A 27,901-nucleotide genomic window follows, 5' to 3' on the forward strand; every position below is an offset into this window, starting at 1 on the left:
GTATGACTTTCTTTCTTCAGCAGAACCCAAAGATTTTTAGAAGAAAATCTCAGCTCTGTAGGTCCATACAATGCAAGTGAATGGTGAAGCAATATAATTAGGTGTGGGTGAGAAACGGAACAATATTTAAGTCCTATTTTACTCTAAATCTCCACTTTCACTTTCAGACCTGAAAGTGAAACTAAACAGGCACTACATGTGACTTTCAGATGTAAAAGTGAAAGTGGATATTTAGAGTAAAATTTTTTTTAAATTTGTATCTGTTTCTCACCCACACCTTTTATAATGCTTCTGAAGATATGGATTTAAACACTGGAGTCTTATGGCCGGCGCCGGCGCGTCCTGCTGGATTTTTTCCTCATAACAGCGGAAACAACTTAAAATACTGTATTTTTGGGCATACAGATAAGTACAAGACATCATTAGAGACTATAAAGGGTCTACTTTTATTTGTGTACACTCACAATAACAACAAAACCTTGTGCTTTTGTAAAATAAAGAAAATAAACAGGGTGTGCTTTCAGCCGTCTCTGTCTCCGCGAGCATCTTTCTGAAACACGTCACAAAAATGAACTGAAACTCCGCGAATATTTATCAGACAAACATGAAACATATGTCTAAAGAAAGCTTAAAATGTCTACTTTTTAATAAAACAATTCAAATTTAAAACAAATATTCTCCTGCAATGTAATCTGTATGAAACAAAGCAATGTACAGTTTCTCCTGGCTCAGCTAATTATCGCTAATGTGATCCCACCCACCAGCAGAGTGCGCTATTCATACGTTAATGTGCTGAGGCGATCAATGCAAATGGTAAACACCCCCAACAATGCCTTAAAAAGCATCAAGTTCATCAACAGATTCATTCATTTTTCTGTGCGTTTGGAAGATGGCATGCTACACAGGTGAGGAAGCTCTACAGATGGTCCTGGATAGTGATGAAGAGTTCACATTTTCCTCAGAAGAAGAGAGGGAATCCAACGAGGAACGTTTGCATTTTGAAGAGCGACTTGTTATCAGACTTTAGCCATTAATATGTTTTTAAGCAACTGAAAAAAGCACAAATGTCAAGGCATGTCAAAACTTCTCCAGGGCCCAAAACACCCTCAGACCCCAGAGGGTTAAGAGATTTTTGGAGTTACAAAGGTCTGATCACCATTCACTTGCATTGTATGGACCTACAGAGCTGAAATATTCTTCTAAAATCTTCTAAAAAATTTCATTTTTGGGTGAACTATACATTTAACAGTAATACATTAACAGTTAATTAATGTAAATGAATTAAAACACAGCCTGAATATATTACAAATACACTGAACTGAAAATATATTGAGAGGAAAATGTCAGTACTCATATTTCTTATGTGTTTTTATTTAAATTATATATTCAAGCAGTAGGCAACATGCACATACATTGCTGTCTGTTTCATGTTCACATTTCCTTTCACCAATGCAATGTTTATGTTTTCAAGTTGGTCAGTTTCAGTCATCTACCACACACAGAGCGCGAGTGATGCTCCTGATGTGGTGTTTTCAGTGTATAAGCAGCCGGCTTCACACATTCACTTTGAAGAACAACATGCAGACTAATTATTTATTTCATTAAATCGAATGAATGACTTTGTGGTTTAATAATAACACTAGGACATATCACAGTTTAAATTTGTTCACTGAATGTTTATGCAATGACATTTGTACATCAGATTATATCTTTTTTTGGTATCAGAGCATTTTTACGAGTACAAGTAAAAGTACATGTGCGCAGCATTAGACCCGATGCCGATACCAGTAACGAGACATCCTTACTACATATCTTACCCAGTGTAGTAAAGTTCCCACCAACATTTAGGAGTCCATCGTTCTGCCTGAAGAAAAGGACCTGTCTATAACTCCAAGTCAAGTCATTTTTATTTGTGTTGCGCTTTTCACAGCACACATCATTTCAAAGCAGCTTCATGCTGTGTTCCTCCACTCCACAATCTCTCCTGTCAGAGACACTGGAAGCCACGGCACAGAGCAAGAAAATGAAACCGTTTTTCTCGATTAGCCTCAGTGTCATATAAGAGAAAATAAAAATATTGCCTTTAAGGTCCAGGGCATAAACAGAGTCTGATAGCAATATGAGACATCCTCACTGATATTATACGCAAACCCATGAGAGATCCACTCAAGGCCAGTTTCTTATTACTGCCATCTTTATACTTTGAGTGTGTGTGTGTGTGTGTTGCAGGCTGTTACGTGCAAGCGTGTGTACTACAAAACGAGACAGAAAAGCTGTGGGTATAATTTCTCTATATACTCAATGATGTGTGTGTGAAAGAGAAAAATGGGTGGAGTTAACAGTTCTGCTAAGAATAACCGATATATAAATAATAATCTCTCTTTCATACTAAAGGCCTGTTCACACCCAGACCAACAAAATGTGAATCACAGACAAAAATCACAAGAGCTTCTTGCACCAAAACTATTCACACCATGTTCTGTACAAATGTGTTTATCGTATATTTTTATCATATATTAAAGTACATATAGTAGTGTTTGTTGTACTGCCTTTACTTTGTTGATTTTTATTAAAACACATTGTTTTCATTACTGTATTACAATAAAAAAATAAAAAATAATAATAAAAATAAATAAATAAAATGTTTTACTGTAATTAGAGTTTTGGGGGGGAAATGTGCTTAATTGTCAGAAATGTCACAATGCAAAAATTAAATGGTCCTAAATAATTTCTTTTTTTATTTAGTTTTTTGGGTGAAATAAAATCTGGTTATTTCGGGAGATTCACTGAACATTATCAGCAGCTCAACATCTATCTGGATTATTGGTTCAGGACACATGACCCAAAAGCTGTTAGCCACTGGTCACTGATTTTTTTTGTTTTTTTGCTAGCAAGTTTTTGCAACCAACAATACAACACCAACATAAACCAACCTACGCTACAAGAAGTCAGATCATCGCAGTGCAAATTTTCTCCCACTGAGTGAATTTCATTTTTAAATATTTTTTATAATATGCACCAAAAATTCAAAATCTAGCCCCAGAGAGAATGATGATGAGAAACAAAATACAAGGACCCATAAAACAGCCTGAATGCTCACCTGCTGTGCTGGACCCCGCTGCTGCATGTAGGGGGGTTGAGAGGGGGCCGCAGGCTGCTGCTGTGGGGGACTGAAGTATGGGGTCTGCCCCTGCTGGCAGTATCCCCCCATCCCCTGTGAACCATACTGCGCTGTCATCTGCTGAAAGAGACACGGAGGTGAATGATACTATATTTGTGTATAATTTCCTCTGAAATTGTAAATACGATTATGCGATTATTCATATTGAATAAGCCAAGTGCACACTACAAGACTTAAGGCGAAACACACTTTACGCAAGTACATGTACATTTCCTGCATTGTTATGTTCCAAAATGTGTCAGAGTGCAATTCATTATGCAAATTACCGCAAGGAGCACTATTACCGATATTAGTGTGAACTGTCCGCTTCTACTGATGTTTTCTCTTTCAAGCCAACTACTGTCATGGCAGAGCAACAGTTTGAAGAGAATATTGCTGAACAAGTAAGTTAATATATTTATAGCACTTTACCTGACTAATAAAACATCCAGTTAAATGGCAGAGGTTGACCAATTTTGCCAATACTGATAACTAAGCCACCGATTAATCGGTTCAATTATGAAAACATGATTATCAACTCATAATAACAAAATATGCAATGAAGTGAGGATAAAAATTAGGATAAATATTGTCAATGATGACAGATTTAGATCTGTTTTTATTTCACCACTAAAGGCTGTTCTTATACTGTAGAACTTGTACTAACTGAATCCTCCAGCACCGACCAGAGGAACAAGGAGGAATAAAGTAAAAAAAAAAAAAAAAAAAAAAAAAAAACTATCGGCAGCAAATGGCATAGATTTTTGCAGATAACCAATAGTTCCAAAAATCAGCACAGATTAATCGGTACAACTGATATATCGGTCTACCTCTATTTAACAGCACATACTTTTAAAGATAACTCTATCCCCTCCTCAACCTCAAAAACTGAGGTTTATTACCACCACAGTAATGCAAGAATGCAAGTTAAGCACGTTCAACCTAAACGAGCACTGGCAATGCATTGGCAATGCGCGCACATTTGCATATGCTTACAGTACTTGTGTAAAGTGTGTTTCTGGTCTTAATGTCACTGCCCTGTGCACATTTAAAGACTTAGTCTCTTGTTTTCTGTCGAAATTTGTTTTCTCACACAAACTCACATACATACAGTAATGGAGTTTATTCTTGACAACATTTTAAAAAAACAACATGGAGGAAGGGCTTGCAGTAGTTTGTGCACTGATTTGCACAGAACAAGGTCAAAATAGAAATAAAGAGTTCGGGGGCCTGGGTAGCTCAGCGAGTCCAGGGTGTGCTGAGTGACTCCAGCTAGGTCTCCTAAGCAACAAAAATTGACCTGGTCGCTAGGGAGGGTAGAGTCTCATGGGGTAACCTCCTCGTGGTCGCATTAGTGGTTCTCGCTCTCAATGGGGCGCATGGTAAGTTGTGTGTGGATCGCGGAGAGCAGCATGAGCCTCCACATGCAGAGTCTCCACGATGTCATGCACAATGAGCCACAAGATGCGTGGATTAACGGTCTCAGAAGCAGAGGCAACTGAGACTTGTCCTCCACCACCCGGATTGAGGTGAGTAACCACGCCACCATGAGGACCTACTAAGTAGTGGGAATGGGCATTCCAGATTGGGAGAAAAAGGGGATAAATATAAAAAAAAAAATTTTTGAGAGATGAGTCTTGTAGTGTGTGCATTTGGCTTGAATAGAATTTACATTTAAAACACCACTTTTGTGTAGGGCAACTGTATACCACATTCTTCATTTAGGCTACACATCCAAAACGAGCTGAGATCTGTATTCCTGAATTTCTTTATTGCTGTTTTATACATCATAAAATCAAGACAGTTCCTGAACACCCAATAAGCATGAAAAACAAAACGGTGACACTTTAAAATAAGGTTCTATTCGTTAACATTATGTACTGTATCATGAGCTAACAATGACCAGCATTTATTAATCTTAGTTAACGTTACGTTAGTCACCATTCACTTTCATTGTATGAACAAAAATCCAATGAAAGTGGCTTGTCACACTGTGCCAAACATCTCTGCATGTGTTCCCCTGTAAAAAGAAAGTCATATGGCTTTGAAATGAAATGAGGTTGAGTAAATGATGATAAAATTTTAATTTTTGAGGGTGAACTGTTACTTTATGTGCCCAAAATACTTTTTGGAGAGTGCTGTAAATATGGACTCATAAACTGACAGCAAAACATTCAAGAGTTCACTTCTCAAAGGTTTCACACAGCATGTCAATGCAGGGAGGACAATTATTATTAATCTATGAAGTTTGTTAAATGGAGATCCGCCCAAAAATGTTATCAGCCTACATTCCATTGATGGGGTGTGATGTCTTAAGAGTCAGTAATAAAATATTCTCACAGTACTGAAACACCAAAGACACAGTGAGGAGATATATGAACACCAAGGGTCTCAGTAGTTGTGGTAGTGCCTTAGTAATCCACAACGGTTCCCCCTCCTTTGATTCACGACATGCTGTTATGACAGTGTTATGTAAGAGCTTTTCAAGGCAACAGCTGCCACTGGCACAGCATCCACCAGCTCCCCCCATTCATCCGTTGTAGTTCTCATTTTTCATTCATATCAAAAAGATAACAAATCCACGAAGCATGATGTTGCATTTTTCCCGCTGATCGCTTTAATATATGCAGGAGTGTGTGAGCAAGCATACGCACACACGGGCTCAGATGAATGTTGAGCTGTGTTATTCAAAGCTTCTTTACAAGCAAACTTAAGTCAAGCAAGGACAAACCCAAAACTACACAATACACAAATATTCTGAGCCCTTGCTTTAAGATTTTTGTAACCCTCCATGTGTCATTTGAAGGGAATGCAAAAGGATAATATAGCATAACAGTACTGTTCCGGAAGTCAAAATCCCATTAATTTAATCCATAGAGAAATCTATTTTTTTATACATATTTTATACAAATACATTTTTTATGAGCTCCAAGTTGTTACTTGATTATATATGCTTCTGTAGAAGCCACATGTCAACGTGATTTTAACTTGCATTAAAATATATAGGCCACAGGCCGAGTGCTGTAGGTAATCACAGTAGTGCTGATTTAGGGCCATATAGCATGATTGCGAGTGTGATATTGTTTATATACAACAGTTCAATGAAAAAGTAAATTTAAAAAAAGTAGGAAAAACTGAGTACGGTCAAAAAAAAAAACACATTTGTGCATGGAACTACTTTCTTATGCGATGGATCAGAATCTGCCATTGCTGGTTCAAACCAAATGATGCGTCCAATCCTCTCAAAAACATAACTTCAGAACTACTAGTATCACAGCTTGGGCTGTTTCTATCATGTTATTGGAGAAACAAGGATGTGTGTGTGTGTGTGTGTGTGTGTGTGTGTGTGTGAGTGTGTGTGTGAGAGAGAGAGAGAGAGAGAGAAAGAGAGATGGAGCATGTGCAATCACCTGTTGATGATGCTATAGTCTGTTAGTCAACTTTCTGAAGATAATGTCATTATTTAGGTATTCATCCCTATTTCGCGGTAGCTGGTGCGCAAGAGTCTTTCACTATAGAAACCGCAGTGTCCTCCAGCATTTCTGTCCTCTCCAATGTGGAAACTCCGGTAAGATGCAAGCGCCTTGAGTTTGTGTAATTAAACAGTCTGTTGTGTCTCTCAGCTGTGATGAGCCTTAATACTGAAGTTGTTAGTTTAAAGCCGTTTAAAGCTATTTCCTAGCTTTAGCAGTGTAATACAAGCGATCACGGAAGTGCTGTTGAAAATAAACACTGAGTGAAACTGACTCACTTCACCTCACCAACTGGCTCATATTACACAAAAAAATGGTCTTTTGCCTCCACCTGCTAGCTAAAATATGTAATGTCACAAAATTAAATGTAAAGAGACATATCTCTTAACACATTTGCACTGCTCTTACACTTTAGTTTAGAACGGCACGAACACACGAAGTAATACACACAGTGAAGCGTCCGAGTGCTGATGGTGTGAGGCCATTAGTACTCATGGAACGTCTCTCGTCCAATCAGATTCGAGGACCGGAACTAACTGTTGTGTGTGTGTGTGTGTGTGCGCGTGTGTGTGTGTGTGTGTATGTATATATATATATCATATACCGGTGAGATTAGATACACCCTGATCCATAACAGTTCTATGAAGACAATATGTCAAAGAATTCAAAATCTGGAGACATTAAAAGACACTTACGTGCTCAAGCTGACGTCCATCCGGAGGCTTCGAGCCAGGGAGTCGATTTGGCAGGGGAGTGGAAGGAAATTCGACGAGAATTGCTGAACGTATCGGCAATGCTGACGAAGGTCGTTGCTGACTTGGAGGATCTTGCTGCAATACGTCGATCGATCACAGCCATGGAGACGAAATTCACTGAGGTGGTTACAAGAGTGGGGGATGTCGAGAAATGAATCGGTTATCTGGAGTCACTGGAGAGGGAATTAGCTGCTAATCCGATAGTGACCAAGCGCATCTGGGAGAAGTTGGAGGATTTGGAGAATCGTAACCACCGGAATAACGTCCAAATTGTTGGAATTCCTGAGGACGAAGAAGGTCGGCATATGGTGAAATTCCTGGACGGGCTCTTTCCGAGTCAGCTCAACATAACAGGCCATAAGCTAGAAATCAAGCTAGCTCACAGGGTCCCGGAGACAGGCCCCAATCAATTCTGACCAAATTTCTGAGATCATCCAATAAAGATCTCATGTTACGCGAGGCGAAGTGTAAAGGAAGGCTTTCTTGAAAGAACCAAGAAACTTTTACATCAACGGAAGGTCACTTTTGCACTGATGTTCCAGGCCAAATTGAGAACAGATAATAAGGATGGCCGTAAAGTTTTTACATGTCCACAGCAAGCATTGTCCTTCATAAAGTCAATGGAGTAAGTTATTTTGTGGTTCTCACATTGCAGCCAAGTGGACCAACTCACTGAACATCCACTTGATCATCTGAGAAAGCTGAGCGCCTTTTTTGTCTCTTTGTGCTGGTTCAGCCTAACGGCTGGAGTTTGTTTTGTTTAGCAGCACTCCTTCAGGACAGTGTTGTGGATGAATCCGCACGTTCTTTGTGCTTACGCCTCCTATTGATTGGAGTTTGTTTTGTGGAGTATTTCTTGCAGGACATTGAAGTGATTGGGTCATTTGTTGCACTCATATAGCAGTTGAATGGGCCGGCTCACTGAACATTAGTTTGACTGTCCGAGGAAACTGAATGGCCTTTTTGTGTGTGTGTGTGTGTGTGTGCTGGTTCCGCTAGAGGCTGGAGTTTGTTTTGTGGAGGAACACACTTTTGGGACAGATATGTGGATGAATCTACACGTTCTTTGTGTTTATCCCATCTATTGGCTGGAGTTTATTTTATAGATTATCTTCTGTTGTGTAATTCTGTTTTACAAAATTTGTATAGAAACACCGGACCTGAGCAATCCGACGGCAAAGTTGTCACAAGGGCTCTTGTAGGCATACATGGACTGTTTGAGTTTAGAAGGATGGACGCCGGTTGGCGCTGTGGTGTTTCCGGGTTAATGTGCATGTTTTTCTTTTTTCTGCTTGTTTGGTTCGGGGGGAAGTTTGGGGTTTGACTGTTGCACTAATGTGGAAAGTGGTCTTTATAATTTTATTTTTGACAATCAATTTTTTCTAATATGTCAAAATGTCAAATGTTAGTATGAGTGGATTGTCTCTCTCCACATGGAATGTGAATGGGTTGGGGCACCCCATAAAAAGAAAGAAAGCTATTTCTCTTCTTAAACGTAAGAAATATGATATGATGTTTCTTCAAGAAACGCATCTTTCCCTGCAGGAAGCTGAAAATTTTGGGAAGATATGGGGTGGACATGTTTTCTTTAGTGCTGGCTCAAGAAAGAGCAGGGGAGTCATTACACTGGTAAGTAAGCATCTACAATTCAAATGTGTCAAATAGATTAATGATAAATTAGGAAGAGTCATTATTTTTTAGCGGAAATTCAGGGGCAAAGTCTGATTTTGGCTAATATTTATGCACCAATCGCTGATGATCAAGGCTTTTTTATAGATCTTGAAGGGATGTTGCAAGCCGCTGGCACCCGTCATGATATAATATTGGGAGGACATTTTAACCTATTGATGGACTCAGTCCTTGATCATAGTGAAGCAAAAGTGTGTAAGCCCCCTAGAGCAACACTGACGCTTCAAAGGATGTGTAAAAATCTTGGTCTTACAGATATTTGGAGACTTTTGAACCCATCCGGTAGGGACTATCCATTTTTTCCATCAGTCCATAAGATTTATTCTAAAATATATATTTATTTTTTTTATATCTAAGTCCCTCATTTCATCTGTTGTTGATTGCTCAATTGGAAATTTAGTCTCAGATCACACCCTGGTGAGTTTAGAGGTGTTGCCACATATGGAGAAAAAGAACTCATATAGTTGCCACTTTAATGTATCCCTTTTGCAAAATCCTGAATTCCAAAAAATGTTAAAGGCTGAAATCAGTGTTTATATGGAGACCAACTGGTCCTCAGTATCCTCTGTGGGTGTGGCTTGGGAGGCACTTGAGGAGGTTCTTAGGGGTCAGATCATACAGTATGCCTCATTCATCAAAAAATCCAAAGCACGAGAACTAGTGGAGTGCAAAAGTGCCAAGGCAAGCTGAAGCACCGAATGTCATCTAATGGCCTCAGAGAACTGACCCGATTGAAATACAGATATAATACTATTTTGTCATGTAAGGTGGAGTTTTGGCTATTTAGGGCAAGACAGTAATACTCGGGGGACAAAGCAGGGAAGCTTTTGGCTAGATATATAAAACAGAGAGAGTCTTTTTCTACCATTCCCTCAGTGAAATCTGCTGGTGGTGAAATTTTTACCTCGGCCATTGATATAAATAATGCTTTTAAAGAATTCTATCTTGATCTCTATAGCTCCACGTCTTCTTCTACTGATGAACCATTAGAACTTCCTAAACTGACGACTGAGCAAAAACATTCTCTTGATTCTGAGATAACCTTGGAGGAGCTTGGCTTGGTAATTAAGGCCTTGACTACAGGCAAGGCTCCAGGGCCAGATGGCTTTGCCGCTGAATTTTGTAGATCTTATGCTACAGAACTGGCTCCATTTTTGTTAGAAGTTTATACAGAATCATTAAAGAATGGAACACTTCTGCCAACCATGACACAAGCCCGGATCAGTCTGATTCTTAAAAAGGACAAAGATCCAAGCGATTGTAAGAGTTACCGTCCAATTTCCTTGATCCAGCTAGATGTAAAAATATTGTCCAAAATGTTGTCTAACCGATTAAGTGAAGTTATGACATCTCTTATACATATAGATCAGGTGGGGTTTATTCAAGGCCGCAGCTCTTCTGATAACATTATGCGTTTAATCAATATTATGTGGTCAGTGGCGAATGATCAGACTCCAGTTGCTGCCATCTCACTTGACGCTGAAAAGGAGTTTGATATGTTAGAATGGGATTATAAGATTTTGGAAATATATGGGTTCGGGAATACTTTTATTGCATGGATTAAGTTACTTTATAGACACCTGGTAGTGGTGGTACAAACAAATGGATTAATTTCAGATTATTTTACTCTGGATAGGGGCACTCGGCAGGGTTGCCCTCTTTCCCCATTGTTGTTCTGTCTTGCCCTGGAAACATTAGCAGCTGCGATAAGAAAGATAGATGATTTTCCGGGGGTGGGGGCGGGAGATATAGCGCATAAGCTTTTGCATTACGCAGATGATATTTTATTCTTCATCTCTGACCCCACTAAGATTTTAATATCGAGTCTATTTGACCCCCTCTAGATTGTATAGGCTCAGTCATAAAGACACACCCACCTGCTGACGATGCCAATCAGAAGACGGGGACACAACCCATGTTTTTTGGGGATGTGTTAAGATCCAAGAAATTTGGTTGAGGGTTCAGAGCTTTATGTGTGACATATTGGATACTCAATTTTCATTTTGCCCCAGACTCCGTATCTTAGGTGATGGAGCGGTCATTAATATTGAGGATAGTCATTTAAAAAGTTGGGTCCTACCCGGAGATATGATCGGCAGACAAATCATCCTCAGGGGGTTGAAGCTGGCTGGGGCACCCTCGTTTTGGGAGTGGTGCGGGGAGATGGGCTGGGTGGCAGCATTCGAGTAGGTGATTTTTAGAGGGCTAGAAAAATGGGATTTGTTTGATAGGAAGTGGGGTGTATACTTGGCTTTTTTGGAGGGTTCTCGGAGAGGGGCAGTGGAGAGGGATTTCTAGTTTGATGTGTATGTGCATTCTTGTTGTTTTTTGTTTGTTTTTTTTATCTTCGGGGGGAGGGGTTTAATGTCTATAATTGATTCCGTATTTTATGTTGTGTTTGTTTGTCTTATGAATAGAATCAATAAAAATTGTTAATAACAAAAAAAAGAATATAAATAACACAGCATGGTTCCCCTGGTATCAGCCAGATGAAACATCCAAATTCAGGTAGGGTTGTAAAAAAAACACCCCCAGTAGGTAAAAATCATTACAGGGTCCCTCCCTGTCCAGTACAGCAGAAACTAATAGCTGCGCCGATGCATAGCACACCCCTCAGGTTTGAGATTACCCCAGAACTCTCTCCTGTAGCAATCACATTACGTGCTGGCCATGTTCGCTTATGTCTTCCTTGATTAGTGCCTTTCCTACATTCCAGCATGCCGAGAGGAGATTGCTGATTCTGATCTCAAGCTATAAAAAGGTCACAAATGTACCCAGGGGCAATCACAGGAGGAAACTGCATAGCAATGCTGTCCTGGTGATGTTGTGTCAGCATAGCTGACCAAATATCAGTGTTATGGTATCTGGAGGTAATGAAAAGACGCTGATGGCTGAGATAGCAGTTGATGTTTAAGGTCTGAAAACTACTGAAGTATGTTTACTAGGGATGGGCAGTATTACTAAAATCTAATATCACTGTATACACAGAATACTTTTTTGGGGGGGGGGGGGGCTGGAAATTTTGTTGTGCTGAAAATCCAATTTTTCTATATATATAAATAAATACATAACCATGTAGTAATGCCTGAATTAAATACATCAAAAATACTCTTTTTGTGGTTCACAATGTCAACCAAAGTCACATGGTTTTGGAACTCTCCCTTTAAAAAAAACACACAATCTGTCAGTTGTATTTGCTATAGTGAATAACAGCCAGTCTGTGGAGCTGAACTTAACTCATTCCAGCAGTCATGTCTATATTTAGTATCATGGACTATAACCAGAATAGGACGGCCCAGCCGAAAACCAGACTGCCTGTCAACCTCCTCTGACAGACACGTGATGCATTAGACTGTCAATATCTCTGGTACACTGGGAGCACTGTCGCTTCATGCTGACAGGGACTACAGAGCTGTTTCTTCTGCAACACACTCAGCATTTCCCTGTGGGCTGTCACTGTTCAGAACACCAGCCTGTAGGACATTCAGCGTCAAGAGACCCGATGCTATCACTGTCTGAAACCATTACAATCAGTCAGTGCTGCTAATCCTGATAGCTGAACACAGAAAATAGATATCATAGAAGGACAGACACCCGTGTGGAATCCAACAGAGGTGGCTAAAAAAGTTCTAGCAGGGTATTGCCATTAGACAAGTGACATAACTAGGTTGTACAGTTTTTTCTGCCTAGATAGTATGGGAAATATGCAGAATTTTGCAAATTGAAAATAAAATATTGTGATATGTGTTCACAGCACAGTAGCTAAAACCATATTCAAATAAGCTAAAATATAAAATATACAAAAGGGCAAGGAGCAGGGAGGGTTGTAGAAGTTTATAAATAATGAACATTTGAATTTCCACAAAAATCTGAGGAAAGTTTTTCAGAATTCTGTGCTGGCATGGTTAAAAATGGCTTATTATGCATTTATAAATGATAACAAAGGCCCTTTCATGTGATTCACATCAAAAGTTCCACAATGCTAAACTTTATGCTAAAGATTGACCAATTGTTTTGTTTTTTTATTACTGATAAAAGTGTTCGATAACCGATATGCAGAACCTATTTTTAATTATTGCTTTAATTCGGCTATTTTACATTTTAAAAAATATATTTAGACTACAGTAAAAAAAAAAAAAAGAGCGTTATCAATATTTTAATAATAATAATAATAATAATTAATATAATAAAAACATTACTGTTGATGAATTAAGTGAATTATGAAAATGCCGCCAAATGGTTATTTGCATCATGATTTTGCACTATATCGATACAGTATTAACAAAATCTTATTTCACAGTATTCATTAATTCACAGAAATTATTATTAACAAATGACTGATAAGTCTGGCATCAGTGCAACAGCTTCACATTTTATAACTCTTGTGTTACAAACAAAATAGTCAAAACAGTTATACATAAACAGGGCTCCAGACTGCGACTAAATGGTAGTAAATGCAACCAAAAATAATTGATTGTGACAATAATTTAAAATTTAGTCGGGTTGTGTGCGTTCATATGTGGTTTCGTCAGATATCATTTTGTGAGTTATTGAATACATCTTTAGAGCGTGCACCACCAGCGTGTCTCAAGCCGCTTTTCACCCCTTCTGTTGTGATGTGCTCGCTGCACCGCACACAACAACAAACACAGCGTGAGAGAGTCGTGACCAAATGACTCTTTTAAACCGGGTCTTTTTCATGAATCACCTGAAAAGAACTGAGGGTGTGAACTCAGGAGCTCAGGTTAGCAGTTTAAATCAGTCACTTAATCAGCGAATCATCCGTCAGTGTGTTCACAACATTGTTTATCCTTTTGATCTTTCATTTAAAAAAATGTTAAAATAAATAAAATACAAAAAATAAAAAAATAAAAATCACAAAAAAATCTAACATTTAATTGAAGTAAAAAAATTTAAACAGGGGAAATATCTCATTATTAAATAAATATTTTTCTCCAAAATGAATTGGCGATAATTATTGGCACCCTTTTATTCAATAGTTTTTGCAACCTTTGCCAAGATAACAGCTCTGAGTCTTCTCTTATAATGCCTAATGAAGTTGGAGAACACCTGCCAAGGGATCTGAGACCATTCCTTCATACAGAACCTCTACAGATCCTTTAAATTCAGAGGTCCATGTTGGTGGACTCTTCAGTTCACCCCACAGATTTTCTATGGGGTTCAGGTCTGGCCATGGCAGAACCTTGATTTTGTGGTCAGTGTACCATTTTTGTGTAGATTTTGATGTTTATTTTGGATCATTGTCCTGCTGGAAGGTCCAACCAGGGCCTATTTTAAGCTTTCTGGAAGAGGCAGCCAGGTTTTGATTTTTTATCAGTTGGTATTTGATATGAGTCCGTGATGCCATGTATCCGAACAAGATGTCTAGGACCTCTGGCAGAAAAACAGCCCCACAACATTAAAGATCCATCAACACATTTAACCGTGGGCATTGGGTACTTCTTCATCTCTGTGTGTGCCAAACCCATCTCTGGTGTTTGCTGCCAAAAAGCTATTTTTTTGTTTTATCTGACCATAGAACCTGTTCGTATTTGAAGTTCTGGTAATGTCTGGCAGACTGGAGATACTTGAGTTTGTTGTTGGATGAGAGCAGAGGCTTTCTTTCTTGAAACCCTCCCAAACAACTTGTGGTGATGTAGGTGATGTCTGATATTTTTTTTAGACTTTCTGACCCCAAGACACAACTAATTTCTGCTATTCTCCAGCTGTGATCCTTGGGGATTCTTTGGTCACTTGAACCATCCTCCTCACTGTGCGGAGACAATATAGACACACGTCCTTTTCCAGGTAAATTCTTAAGATCTCCAGTTGACTGGAACTTGTTTATTATTGCCCTGATGGTGGAAATGGGCATTTTCAAGGCTTTGGCTATTTTCTTTTTGGCCACACTATATATAAATATATATATATATATATATATACACATACACACACACACATACACACACACACCGATCAACCACAACATTAAAACCACCTGCCTAATATTGTGTAGGTCCCCCTCGTGCTGCCAAAACAGCGCCAACCTGCATCTCAGAATAGCATTCCAAGATGCTATTCTTCTCACTACAGTTGTACGGAGCAGTTATCTGAGTTACTGTAGAATTGTACAATGTACAATTTACTCAGAATGGTGCCAAAAACATCCAGTGAGCGGCAGTTTTGTCGACAGAAATACCTTGTTGATGAGAGAGGTCAACAGAGAATGGCCAGACTGGATTGAACTGACAAAGTCTACGGTAACTCAGATAACCACTCTGTACAATTGTGGTGAGAAGAATATCATCTCAGAATGCTATTCTGAGATGCGGGTTGGTGCTGTTTTGGCACCACGAGGGGGACCTACACAATACTAGGCAGGTGGTTTTAATGTTGGGCTGATCGGTGTGTATATATATATATATATACATATACACACACACACTGTGTATATATACACTACCGGTCAAAAGTTTTGAAACACTTGACAGAAATGTTTCTCATGATCTTAGATTATAACAAAAAAATAACTGTGCCACCATATTAATTTCATTATAAAAGTTTTTGAAATTGATGACTTGGACCAAATAATAAAAAAAACCAGCCAATAAGTGCCCAACATAGATGAGAACTCCTTCAATATTGTTTAAAAAGCATCCCATGACCGGTAGTGTCTGTAATATATATATATATATATATATATATATATATATATATATATATATATATATATATATATATATATATATATATATATAGTATGTATGTATGTATATATGAGATCCAGCTTTTAACACTGACACTCACTAACTACATTTCCATCCAAGGGTTTTTTTGTGACAAAAGGTGTAGCGCATCAAAAAGTATACCGATATAGCTGATGGAAATGCAAATTATTGCGACATCATATTTTTCTGTTTAACTCTAGCGCATAAACTCTATGTCGAGACTTCAAATGTCGCGAAAAACTGGTTTGGAAACACTTTTTGTCGAGAAAATTTGCATTAACACAAAAATGTAGTGTCACATGACAGAATTTACCCCAATCGTTAGCATGTGTTAATCATGACGACAAGGTATACATCCTTGAAAGCCAATTTATTGAACGTGAAGCATTACTCGCACTGTTATGGATTGGTCTTAATGGCATACCTGCACAAATCCGATGCTGCAAACACATCTGCGTCATGACATTTCCTGGAGTGCCAACATAAATATCTCGTATCATGCACCTGTCATCGATAAGAACAAATGAATGGCCACTCTTTGCGATTAATTTAAATCGTGATAGCCATCCGTTTATTATTTAAAGTTGCTTTTCCACACCATTCAAAATAATATATGGCAATCATGGAATTTGCCCACAATACAAAAACATAATTTCTGTGCACAAATATGTTTTACTTCTCTTTTTTAAATACACGATACTAGGAGAAAAGCTTTAGTGTGCTTTTTTGGAACACTAACATACAGCCCAATTCTATAAAATTATTGTTTAGCTTACTTTTGAAAAAATGCCAGTAAAATTACCTGCATTAAATTAAAAAAAATTACCAAACGAATAAATAATATTGTTAGGCCTATATAATTGCCTTTTCTTTACATAAACTTAAATTATCCTTACCCTGTTCTGTAGATGAAAAACGTCATCTGAATGACATTCTCAGAATGTTCTGCACTTTTTGTTAAGACTATAAACTATCAGAACTATTTGTCCAATGCAGAGTTCACTTTCAGAAAATTAGCTTTTGAAACTTTTTACACTTTTAAATATTTTAAATCTAACCCTCTTTACCTCGGATCGCATTTGCTAAGCTTCTTCACAAAATGTAAATTGCATTATGACACTAAAATTAATTTTAGATGACAATCATGTTCAGTTGGTCATTAAAAGTTGCTGGACAAATATGAGTGACATAATGCAGTTGTGATGGCAATGCTTTAGATTAGATTATTGTTTAAAATAGCCTGTTGAATATCATGAATGTATCATATGTAAACCCTGATATTACACCACAAAAAATTTTCTTTAATAGCTGTGCACACAGCATACACACATCGATGGATGGTCCTCATATACTAAGACCGAAAGTTTCCCCCACTACTTGGTGCAGGTTGCCAGCTTGAACAGGGCCATGACGATTCGCTTTCTGGTCAGAACCGGTGGCAACCTGCAATACGCAACATCAGGACCAATATTACAGTCCTATCATTAGGGCAACTGCTCCCTTTTGATTGCAATTCCTCATCTTCTGATTGTATTTATGTGTAAAAATTAAAATGACAGTACGCTGGCTAATTTCAATGAATTGTCTCAATACTCTCCCCATTTTACCAAAACTTTGGGGGGGGGGGAAATGAGGGACATCTGGGAGGCAAAAGCTACACAATTAGCGATATACACATATTTCTGTATGGAAACGGCTTAAGAGCAGATTTCTTTCGCGATAAACCAAAACTTACACGACAAAGTGTTATTTTTAAGCATAATGTCATCACGCACACCATTTTTATCGATAAAAGGCCAGAAGACGGCAAATTAAAAAAAAAAAACAATTATGCATTTTCACTTTGCCGATAACAAAACAGCGTGAAAAGTGGATGAAAATTAGGTTATACACAACTATTACACAAGGTGTAAACATTCATTGATGCTCAAGAAGGCAACACACTACTACAGTCATGGGAAAAAGAAAGTACACCCTCCTTGAATTCTATGGATTTACATATCAGGTCATAATAAAAATCATCTGGTCCTTATCAGGTCTTAAAATTAGGTAAATACAACCTCAGATGAACAACAACACATGACATATTACACCATGTCATGATTTATTTAACAAAAATAAAGCCAAAATGGAGAATCCATGTGTGAAAATCTAAGTACACCCTTACTGCTTCCATAGGAATTAAGAGGCTAAGTAGTAGCCAGGTGCTGCTAATCAAATGCCCTTGATTAATTGATCATCAGCAAGTGTGACCACCTCTATAAAAGCTGAAGTTTTAGCAGTTCGCTGGTCTGGAGCATTCAGGTGTGTGTTAACACAATGCCAAGGAGGAAAGACATCAGCAATGATCTTAGAGAAGCAATTGTTGCTGCCCATCAATCTGGGAAGGGTTATAAGGCCATTTCCAAACAATTTAAAGTCCATCATTCTACAGTGAGAAAGATTAATCACAAGTGGAAAACATTCAAGACAGTTGCCAATCTTCCCAGGAGTGGACGTCCCAGCAAATTCACCCCAAGGTCAGACCGTGCAATGCTCAGAGAAATTGCAAAAAAAAAAAAAACAAGTTACATCTCAGACTCTACAGGCCTCAGTTAGCATGTTAAATGTTAAAGTTCATGACGGTACAATTAGAAAAAGACTGAAGTATGTTTTGTTTGGAAGGGTTGCCAGGAGAAAGTCTGGCAGCACGGCTTAGCAGCACGGCTTAGGTTTGCAAAGTTGCATCTGAACAAACCGCGAGACTTCTGGAACAATGTCCTTTGGACAGACGAGACCAAAGTGGAGATGTTTGGCCTTATTGCACAGCGCCACGTTTGGCGAAAACCAAACACAGCATATCAGCACAAACACCTCATACCACTGTCAAGCACGGTGGTGGGGGGGTGATGATTTGGGCTTGTTTTGCAGCCACAGGACCTGGGCACCTTGCAGTCATTGAGTCGACCATGAACTCTTCTGTATACCAAAGTATTCTAGAGTCAAATGTGAGGCCATCTGTCTAACAGCTAAAGCTTGGCCGAAATTGGGTCATGCAACAGGACAATGATCCCAAGCACACCACCAAATCTACAACAGAATGGCTGAAAAAGAAAAGAATCAAGGTGTTGCAATGGCCCAGTCAAAGTCCAGACTTAAACCTGATTGAAATGCTGTGGTGGGACCTTAAGAGAGCTGTGCGTAAACAAATGCCCGCAAACCTCAATGAACTGAAGCAACGTTGTAAAGAAGAGTGGGCCAAAATTCCTCCAAAACGATGTAAGAGACTGATAAAGTCATACAGAAAACGATTACTTGAAGTTATTGCTGCTAAAGGTCATTCTACAAGCTATTGAATCATAAGGTGAACTTAGTTTTTCACACATGGCTTCTCCACTTTGGCTTTATTTTTGTTAAATAAATCATGACATGGTGTAATATGTCATGTGTTGTTGTTCATCTGAGGTTGTATTTACCTAATTTTAAGACCTGCTAAGGACCAGATGATTTTTATTATCTCTTGATACGTAAAACCATAGAATTCAAGGAGGGTGTACTTTCTTTTTCCCATGACTGTATATGCATACTATGCTTTATGTACATATCTGCTTATGTAGATTCTGAAGGGCAGTACTAAATAAAACAAATGTATCTCTTATATTTGTATAAATTATGAAAGGGGTGTGAACATTTATGAACGTACCTTCTCAACTATATATACTGTTTATTAAACCTCCGATTAATGGGTTATTATCTCTATTTTCTTCAGCGTTCTATCTTGTTTCTGAACAACAATCTAAATCGAGCAATTATATGATTTGGTGACTAAAAACAGCCATTTGGCTTCTTAATGTTTCAGTTAAGGAGCCAATGGCTCCTAACTCATTTTTTTTAGTCTGGAGCCATTATTAATATTTCGATAGGGATGGGAATAATAAGAAATTGAACACTTCTGTTTACGTTTCTTATTACTGTAAAAACGATTCGTTCCTTAACACCTCCATTAACAATTCTTTTAGTACATTTGAGAAAGAAATATTTCAAAGTCAAATTTTTGAGAATAAAGTTGTAGCATTATGAGAACAAAATAATAATATTTTGAGAATAAGCTGTAAGGAAAGCAACATCAAAGTCATGTGGTGGACAACAGCAAAGTGGAGCATCTGGGTCTTTGGATACAGTAAACAGCACTAACCAGGGAGATAACACTGGCTTTGCAGCTTTGTCGTCAAGTTAGCCGAGCTGAATTTGTGGTAAATTTTTGCGAGCCCTCTGTTTATGAATGAGGTGTGCATTAGTACAGGAGTTTTCAACCTGTGGGCGCCTGTCAAGGGAGGCACGAGATGCTAGGATTAAGTGAAGCGAAAAATAACCGGAACTGCTGTAATTCTATAGGCCAAATTCAAGACATAGTATGTGGTAACATCCCCTCAGTTATAGTACTGCTTTGAGAACAAAAAAAGCAGACCAAACATCACCCAAGGAGAGCAGGACTGCGCAAAATGTCAGTCTGGTTCTTTCTCCAGGATGAATTATTTTTCCTACATAACCGCTGGAGTGTCTGAATAGTAATAATAACTCTGGGCGATGCACCAAAGACCAAGGATTTCTTTCTTGATATATCATATCCTAAAGTATGATTTAACTAAATCCACCACATACATTTCTTGCATTTATGAAGCTGCTGGCTCAGCAACTATTCCATCGTTGTTATAATGATGCGCTGTTTAAAATTTAGATTTTTTTTTACCCAAAATATTTCTACTTTATTCTCGCAATATACATTGCAAGAGAATGCTATGACATTATTCTTGTAATTTTGACTTTATTGTCAAAATATTATGACTTTAATCTCATTATGCTATGACTTTATTCTAGGGATGGGCACAAGTACTCGAGTACTCGAGTACTCGGAAGTGACAGCAATGATCGATCATGAAAACGATGATCGAAAATGAAAAAGCTTAATGTGACTTTTCACTGAATTCGAAATTCAGCGACAACTACCTGACAACTATACATAACATATCAAAGAGCGGACTTATTTTTAATTTTGAGATTGATTACGTTGTCATTTTCAGCAATACCTTGATTGTCAACAGTGGCATCTCATAGCAACTAAACTGAGAAACGATGCTGCAATGCTAACGTTTGTTCTACAGGTTTACGATAATCAAAAGAAAGTTTAATCCACCATGTTTTGAACATCTGTTCTGCACACGTTTGCTATACAGGTTTTATTATCATGTAATGTAGAAACTCATTAATGTATATTATTTAATAAAAGTGAAGGTTTATCATTGATGGTAAATCTCCCTCGGTGCCGACATGTTTGCATGACACACCTACATAAAGTGGTGTTCCATTGTAGTTTTCCCAGTATGAAGTTTAAAATCCCAAGTTAAATGGGAGGAAGCATTCATCATCACAGCAACAAAGTACAACAGAGCAGAGCGTGACTTTCTGTCCGGGGCAAAAACGGCACTCTACACTCTGGAGAAACGTGCACACACACACACACACACACACAAACACACACACACACAAACACACACACACACAAACAAACACACACACACACACACACACACACACACACAAAATCTTCCTTTCAAACATCTAGATGAAGCACAGCTGTATGTAACAGAGCGCAAGGTCTTCAAAACTATTTTCAACTTAACACTACATTTTAAAAACGTGATGATTATGGCATCACGGAAACCACGGTTTGCAGATACAAAGTTCAGAGGTGCGCGCCTACTATGCTTATTACGGTAACCTGAAGGAAGAACAGAGACGCACGTTCTGAGCATTATTTCGTTGAACTGACCAGCAAGTCTTCACATAATGACTAAATACTATGCATTCGATTTTGATTATGCCCTCTTTTGTACTTATTGTAACAGACTACATTATCACAGCCTGTTGATGAACAGATGTTGGAACAACGAGACACAATGCAGCAGCCAAAGACGTATGGCATACAGTATATGTACATACTGTATTTGTACATGTCTATGTGCTCCCCCCCCCTACCGAGTACTCAACAAGTACTCGAGTAATTACTTCAAGTACTCCAGTTGACAAAATGACCAAAATGCCCATCCCTACTTTATTCTAATAATTGTTACTTTATTCTCGAAATATTATGACTTTAATCTCATAATGCTACGACTTTATTCTTGAAACTTCATGACTTTATTCTTGTAAAAGGCATGTTATAAGATTATTCTCAAAATATTATGACTTTATTACAACTTTATAAATCTTAGAGTTTTTTTAAAGTGGTACTAAATCGCTGTCTTATAAAATAGCTGTAATTACATAAAAAACACCTAATTTGTGTATCTTTAAAAACACACTGTTATATGAACAACCATCCAGTTATTACTCTTACTACAGAGTGTTACTCTTAAGGCCAAAGTACACTTTGTGCAACGGTGTTGCAAATCGCTCCATGCTAGGGTTGCTCCGATACCAACATTTTGGCTTCGGTACGATACCAGCCCTGGTACCTCGGTATTGATACTAACTCGATACGTAAACAAATAATAAATAAACAAATTTAAAAACTCAGATTTTTGATGAAAATACACAGAAAATTACTTTGCTAAAAGAACTGCATAAAGGCTTATAGATACTAATTATGCCTTTTCTTTTTAAATTTTTCCAGATTCCATGTTAAATGTTTTAATTTTTAATTTTTGGTATTGCAATATTTCGTTAGTACCGGTATACCACGCAACACTACTCCACACACAGTATGCATTATGTAATTTCATTATAATCCAGTCCGCGTAGCATGACCGTGTGCCAGACAGATTTTCTCGACTCGCGGATGCAGTCATCATCTGTGCACATTGTCAGAGCATGTGCCAGCCATTGACTCTACTAAAAGATTATCACAAAGAAGTTGTAGTGGGCATGCGTCAAACGCATTCGTATTCGCTCATGGTCAGAAGAGTATACTCAAAGGCAATGACCAGGCACGAGCCGATCAGGAACCCGCAAAAACGAAGTATACCTGGGCCTTTACTCTCTTATTACTTTCTACTGATTTTAGCCTCCCGAGACTTATGTATACATAACACAATAACAATTTGTGAATTATTCACTTAAAAGATGTGGCTGAAAAGAGTTGTTCATTCGGAAGATAATGTTTTATGTGTTGTGCTGTAGATTAAAAAGAACCAGCTCATAAGAGTAATTTGTTTGGGAATCATACAACTCTGGTCACGTTTTAAGTTTCGTGCTGTAGATTAAAAAGAATCGGTTCATTAAGAGTCGATCATTCAGGAATCTGACTACACTGGTCGTGCTGTCAAGTAAAGTCATTTTTATTTGTATAGCACCTTTCACAACACACATCGTTTCAAAGCAGCTTTACAGAAATTCATGCATTAACAGAAAATGAAACTGTATTATCTATAATGTCTTAGAGTCATCATTGTGTAGTTTGATAAAATACGATTGTGAATTGTGTTTAAATTTAAGTAATTAAATAATAATTGTATTTAGAACCCCAGTGAGCAAGCCGAAGGCGACTGTGGCAAGGAACACAAAACTCCATAAGATGTTGTTTAATGGAGAAAAATAACCTTGGGAAAAACCAGGCTCACTGTGGGGGCCAGTTCCCCTCTGGCTGACATCATAAATATAATGCCAGTGCTGTATGTTTTGCAGTGTAGATTCAAAAGAACCTAAGAGTAATTTGTTCGGGAATTAAACAACACTAGATTTGCTGTGTGTTTCTCACTCTAAATTGAAAAGAAACGGCTCAAACAAGTTTGTATGGGAATCGGTCTACACTGGTCGACCTGTATGTTTCACGATGTAGATTCAAAAGAACCACCTCATTATATGAATTCATTCAAGAATCAGACTACTCTGGTCATGCTGTGTGTTTTGCACTGCAGTTTTAAAAGAATCGCCTCATAAGAGTCTATCGTTCAGGAATCAGATTACACCGGCTGTGCTGTATGTTTCGCGCTCTAGATTTCCACTGTAGATCGGAGAAAGAATGCACGTTGAAGAATCGTTAACTGAACCAAAAGACATGAACGTCATTCGGTTCCAGAACTGGTTCTCGGTTCCGCATTTCTATTAATGAATGAGCATTTTTCAAGGCAAATTGTATGCCGCTTTCCTGGTACCTTGCAACCTTGTAAATTTGCCTTTCTGTGACACTATCTGCGAAGCTTTATATGTGGTGCTCACAGCGGGTGCATGACGCTTGTGTTGAAGTCCTGAAAAGGGACTTGAGACTTTAACTGCACACTTTGAAAATACAGACTTCATTAGTTACCTGTTGCTGAGGATGCTGCATCCCTCCCATGCCAACTTGGCCTCGCCCCTGCATTCCCATTGGGTATCGTTGAGGAGCGGGGGATCCATACGGCTGTCCTGGATAAGAGTAGGGACTGCTGCTCATCGCATACATCTGAGACCGCTTCATGGCCATCAGGTCCATAGGTGAAACCTATTGAGCATGACACTTACATGACAAACTAGCAATTGTAATTTGCAATGTACAGCAGTGTGTGTGTGAACACATTCATATGACTATTATGCCTCACCAGACTGGAATACAAATAGCAATCATAAGGTTGAGTGGTTTAGTAAATGGAGAGATTTGGGGCAACGTGCCACTGACTGATGGGGGGAGGACGGGGGTAAGGTTTTCTCTCAAGTGTCCCATTTGTGCCAGAAAGACTGAGAGCCATCCAAGCTAATCTTCTCATGTCACTGCCAAATTCAGGCCAACTGAAGCAGCACTTACAGAAAATGTGAGCAATTTGAGAAAGCCTGGGAGGGCTAAATGAACAGTTTAAGCGTCAGCAGTCATGCCAGAGTTCTTTGCAGTCGCGAACGCACACATTTCCTCTGCCTAGACAACTATATTTTCAAATTAAAGTTATTTTATGAGCAGACATGCTCTAGTTTAGAGTAAAATTAGTTTGTGTACCATTAGGCAATACCTCAAGAATTTGTAGTGGAATAAACAAAAAAAACAAAAAAAGGCTATGACCTTGGAGTTTCCAGGCCAATCTTAGTAGTGATGAGCCTACGATTATAGCCTTAAGGACATTCCTCCACTAATTTATTTGTAACGGACTTCGTCGATGCACTATTTGCAAGTCTATTTAAGTAATTAGGTACAAGAGGCTGTGCTATATTTTAAATAATCTAGTCAAGGCTAAAGGGTGTTGTAAGGCACAACATGCAGCGGTATATGTAAAATATTTACAGTGGGGTCCAAAAGCCTAACATCAAATTGGTTAAGTAGTAGAATACATTGGTCAGTCCTGTTTTACAGTGCTAAATACAGTTACATTCATACAGATAATTTATCTTTACATTTACATTATAAACGAGAGTAGGAATGGGAAAATAAATTGAATTGGGAAATATCGCAAACCACAATAAATGACAAACCACATCAAGGCAAAACTCGATATTTAAAAATTTGCTGGCCGATGTGACAATATATATCGTGGCAACGTTATAAAGAGTCAATCAATAGAGACTTTGCTACAGTATATCATATATATCGTGATATGTAAATATCTATGTGTGTGGTGATGCATATCTATCAGCAGGCAGGGCTTCACGTGAGACTGGGAGAAATGAAGAGACGTGGACTGGGTTTTTCAGGCATTGAAAATGTCAATGAAATTCAGAAAATTCAATGACATTCATCTTGCATCCAGCGCTTCATAAGCGCTAAATTAGCTTCTCATCTGACACGCGCATCTTTGTTTTATGCGAGTGTTGCACTCTTTATTTCTGGAGCATGCAAATGTGCAAGAGTGCAGCAGGCTTCGCGATAGTTGTGCTCCAGAGACAGGAGAGTGCAGAGCGGGATCACTCCCGGCGAAGAAAACGACAAAACAGCGCAACAGTCTAACCACCACTGACGAGGAAAACAGCTACAACACTGTTTTGTGCCAAAATATAGGGTTTTTAAACTAAACATTATCACCTTCACTAAAACTCTGTTAGAATGATATTAGATATTAGGAAACAAACCGGCCATGTTTTCCTTCAGATATTCATATGTTCCCTATTGAGATGACAGGCCCAGACGGAATCTACGCGCACAGAACCCTGCAGAAAACTTCGCAGAATTGCAACATCTGACATTTACAAAAGTTCCACATTATCCACCACTTTCATGTTTGTAAATTAAATATTTAAGCTAATTTGATGATTCTTTCAGCTACCAACAAGAGTGTAGAAGTCTCAGCTTCATTTAACACATTCTACTATATTAAAATCCCTCAGCAGAATTCTGCAGATTTTCCTTCAAAATTTGCACAGAAAATGTGAAAAAAGCCTGCAGATTCCTTCTGGGCCATGACTTACATTTTAGGCGTTGGCACAGCCATTGACAAGGAAAATAAAAAATGGCACTCCATGTCAAAAAGGTTGCTGACCCCATGTTTACAGGGTTCGAAAAGGGCTTGAATTTAGCTTTTAGTAATGTAAGTTATGGAATGCCTGGAAAATCATCTTGTTTTCTTGAAAAGTGCTTGAGAATAAACCAGGACATGTATTCTATGTAATATGTGTCCATCAAAGATTAAAAGAATCCACTTTTATTGAATAATTAATTAATATCCTTTTTAAATCCTATTTGTTCTTTTCAGTCAGTTGTTGATCAAGAAGTAAAAAGAAACATTCATTTGAAACGCATAGAACGGATGCGGTAAAGAAACTCCTCTCTAGTGAAATGTTCAACCCACTCTTACGGCGAAATCGTCAGGATTCGTATGACTTTTCTAAATTTTGCTAATTCGTATGATATAGTGCTACTGCACTTGTCTGAATTCCTACGAATTTCACTACAGCCAATGATGTCGCTGGACATCGTTTCCATCAAATACGCGACAATTACTTGCTTCCGTCACACTCAACAGCTTCCTATCATGTTTACACACTCAACTGATTGGTGGGGTTTGGGTAAGGGCATAATATTAATAAGTATGTCCTTATTGGCTCATGCGCCAAACTCGTGCTTACTTAACATTAGACATCCGGGAATTTGCACGTGATGAAGTCGTACGAGTTTATGCGAACAACATCGTGCAAGACCATACGAAATAGCCAACTCGTAAATTATTTACAAATTTTCATGAGATCAGGTTGAAATGTTTGCTGAACTGGAACACTATTGAACTCAGTACCATTTTAGTGCTTTTTATTCAAATGAATGTAAACTCAGTGTAAATGCTTGTAAATAACACACATTAGCCTGTGTATTTTTATATTTAGAAAAAAATCAAATGTGATTCTATTCATAATGACAAACAAATTATATAAAAAATATATGTATGTACTTTCACATTCTATTTCAGGACAAGTTGTGTTCAGTTCTACTGCTTGTCATGCACCTGATCAGCCTGAATGTAAATAACAATTTTTGAAGGTTTATTTGTTTGTGATCTTTTCTTATAGAAAAAGGTATTGTGAGAAACTCTTTATTATTTGAACTTTGAGCATTTATATTGTGTTTTAAAGAACTTTATTCTGATCAGAAATTATAATGAGCATTTTTCTTAAACATTCTTTAAAATAAACAAAAACAAAAAACAGTTGTCATACTTTGTCAAATAAGCGTTATTATATAGAATCGAGAATATATCGAATCACGAATCTCACATTGTACACTGAATCATATTGTGAGATAACATAATGTCCCATCAATACACACAAGTGATAACTGCATTCTATAACAAAACTGACTCCCTTAAATTTTCAAGACTCACAACTGAATATTGAGAGTAAAGGCCGATTTATACTTATGCGCCGAAACTGCACCGGCTCAGCATAGTGGCCAATGTGGTGGTTTGCATTTATAGTTCTGCGCTGGAGTGCCTGCGTCGTTCTGCAAGTACACAGCCAATTGCTAGTATATTGAGCAAATACCTTCATTTCAGAAATAAATATACATTTCATAAATAAACAAAACCAATGCAATTTGTTGATTCAAAAGTATTTTTTTTCCAATTAAAGCACTGAAAGCCAGATGTTCTTTACTAATGTATCAAATTACACGCGCACTGACAGAAGACGTTTAAATGCAGGTAGTGAATATAATGTGCATGGTGGGTAACT

General features: G+C 38.0%; 1 protein-coding gene across 4 annotated transcripts in view; it reads right to left on the reverse strand.

Annotated features, from left to right (window-relative positions):
- The window catches only part of arid1b (AT rich interactive domain 1B (SWI1-like)), a 165,349-nt gene that overhangs the window by 111,571 nt on the left and 25,877 nt on the right, over positions 1-27,901 (reverse strand). For 2 of the 4 annotated variants that reach the window (XM_051654659.1, XM_051654660.1), the window contains exons 2-3: positions 24,090-24,263; positions 3,101-3,241 (exon numbers count right to left, since the gene is read on the reverse strand). In XM_051654659.1, the coding sequence (XP_051510619.1) occupies positions 3,101-3,241; positions 24,090-24,263 (315 nt within the window). Of the gene's footprint in view, positions 1-3,100; positions 3,242-16,229; positions 16,251-24,089; positions 24,264-27,901 lie in introns of those variants that run through there. The other 2 variants (XM_051654661.1, XM_051654662.1) reach the window with 2 other exon arrangements.

Source organism: Myxocyprinus asiaticus, chromosome 25, assembly GCF_019703515.2.
Source record: "Myxocyprinus asiaticus isolate MX2 ecotype Aquarium Trade chromosome 25, UBuf_Myxa_2, whole genome shotgun sequence".
In the NCBI taxonomy this organism is placed as follows: Eukaryota; Metazoa; Chordata; class Actinopteri; order Cypriniformes; family Catostomidae; genus Myxocyprinus; species Myxocyprinus asiaticus.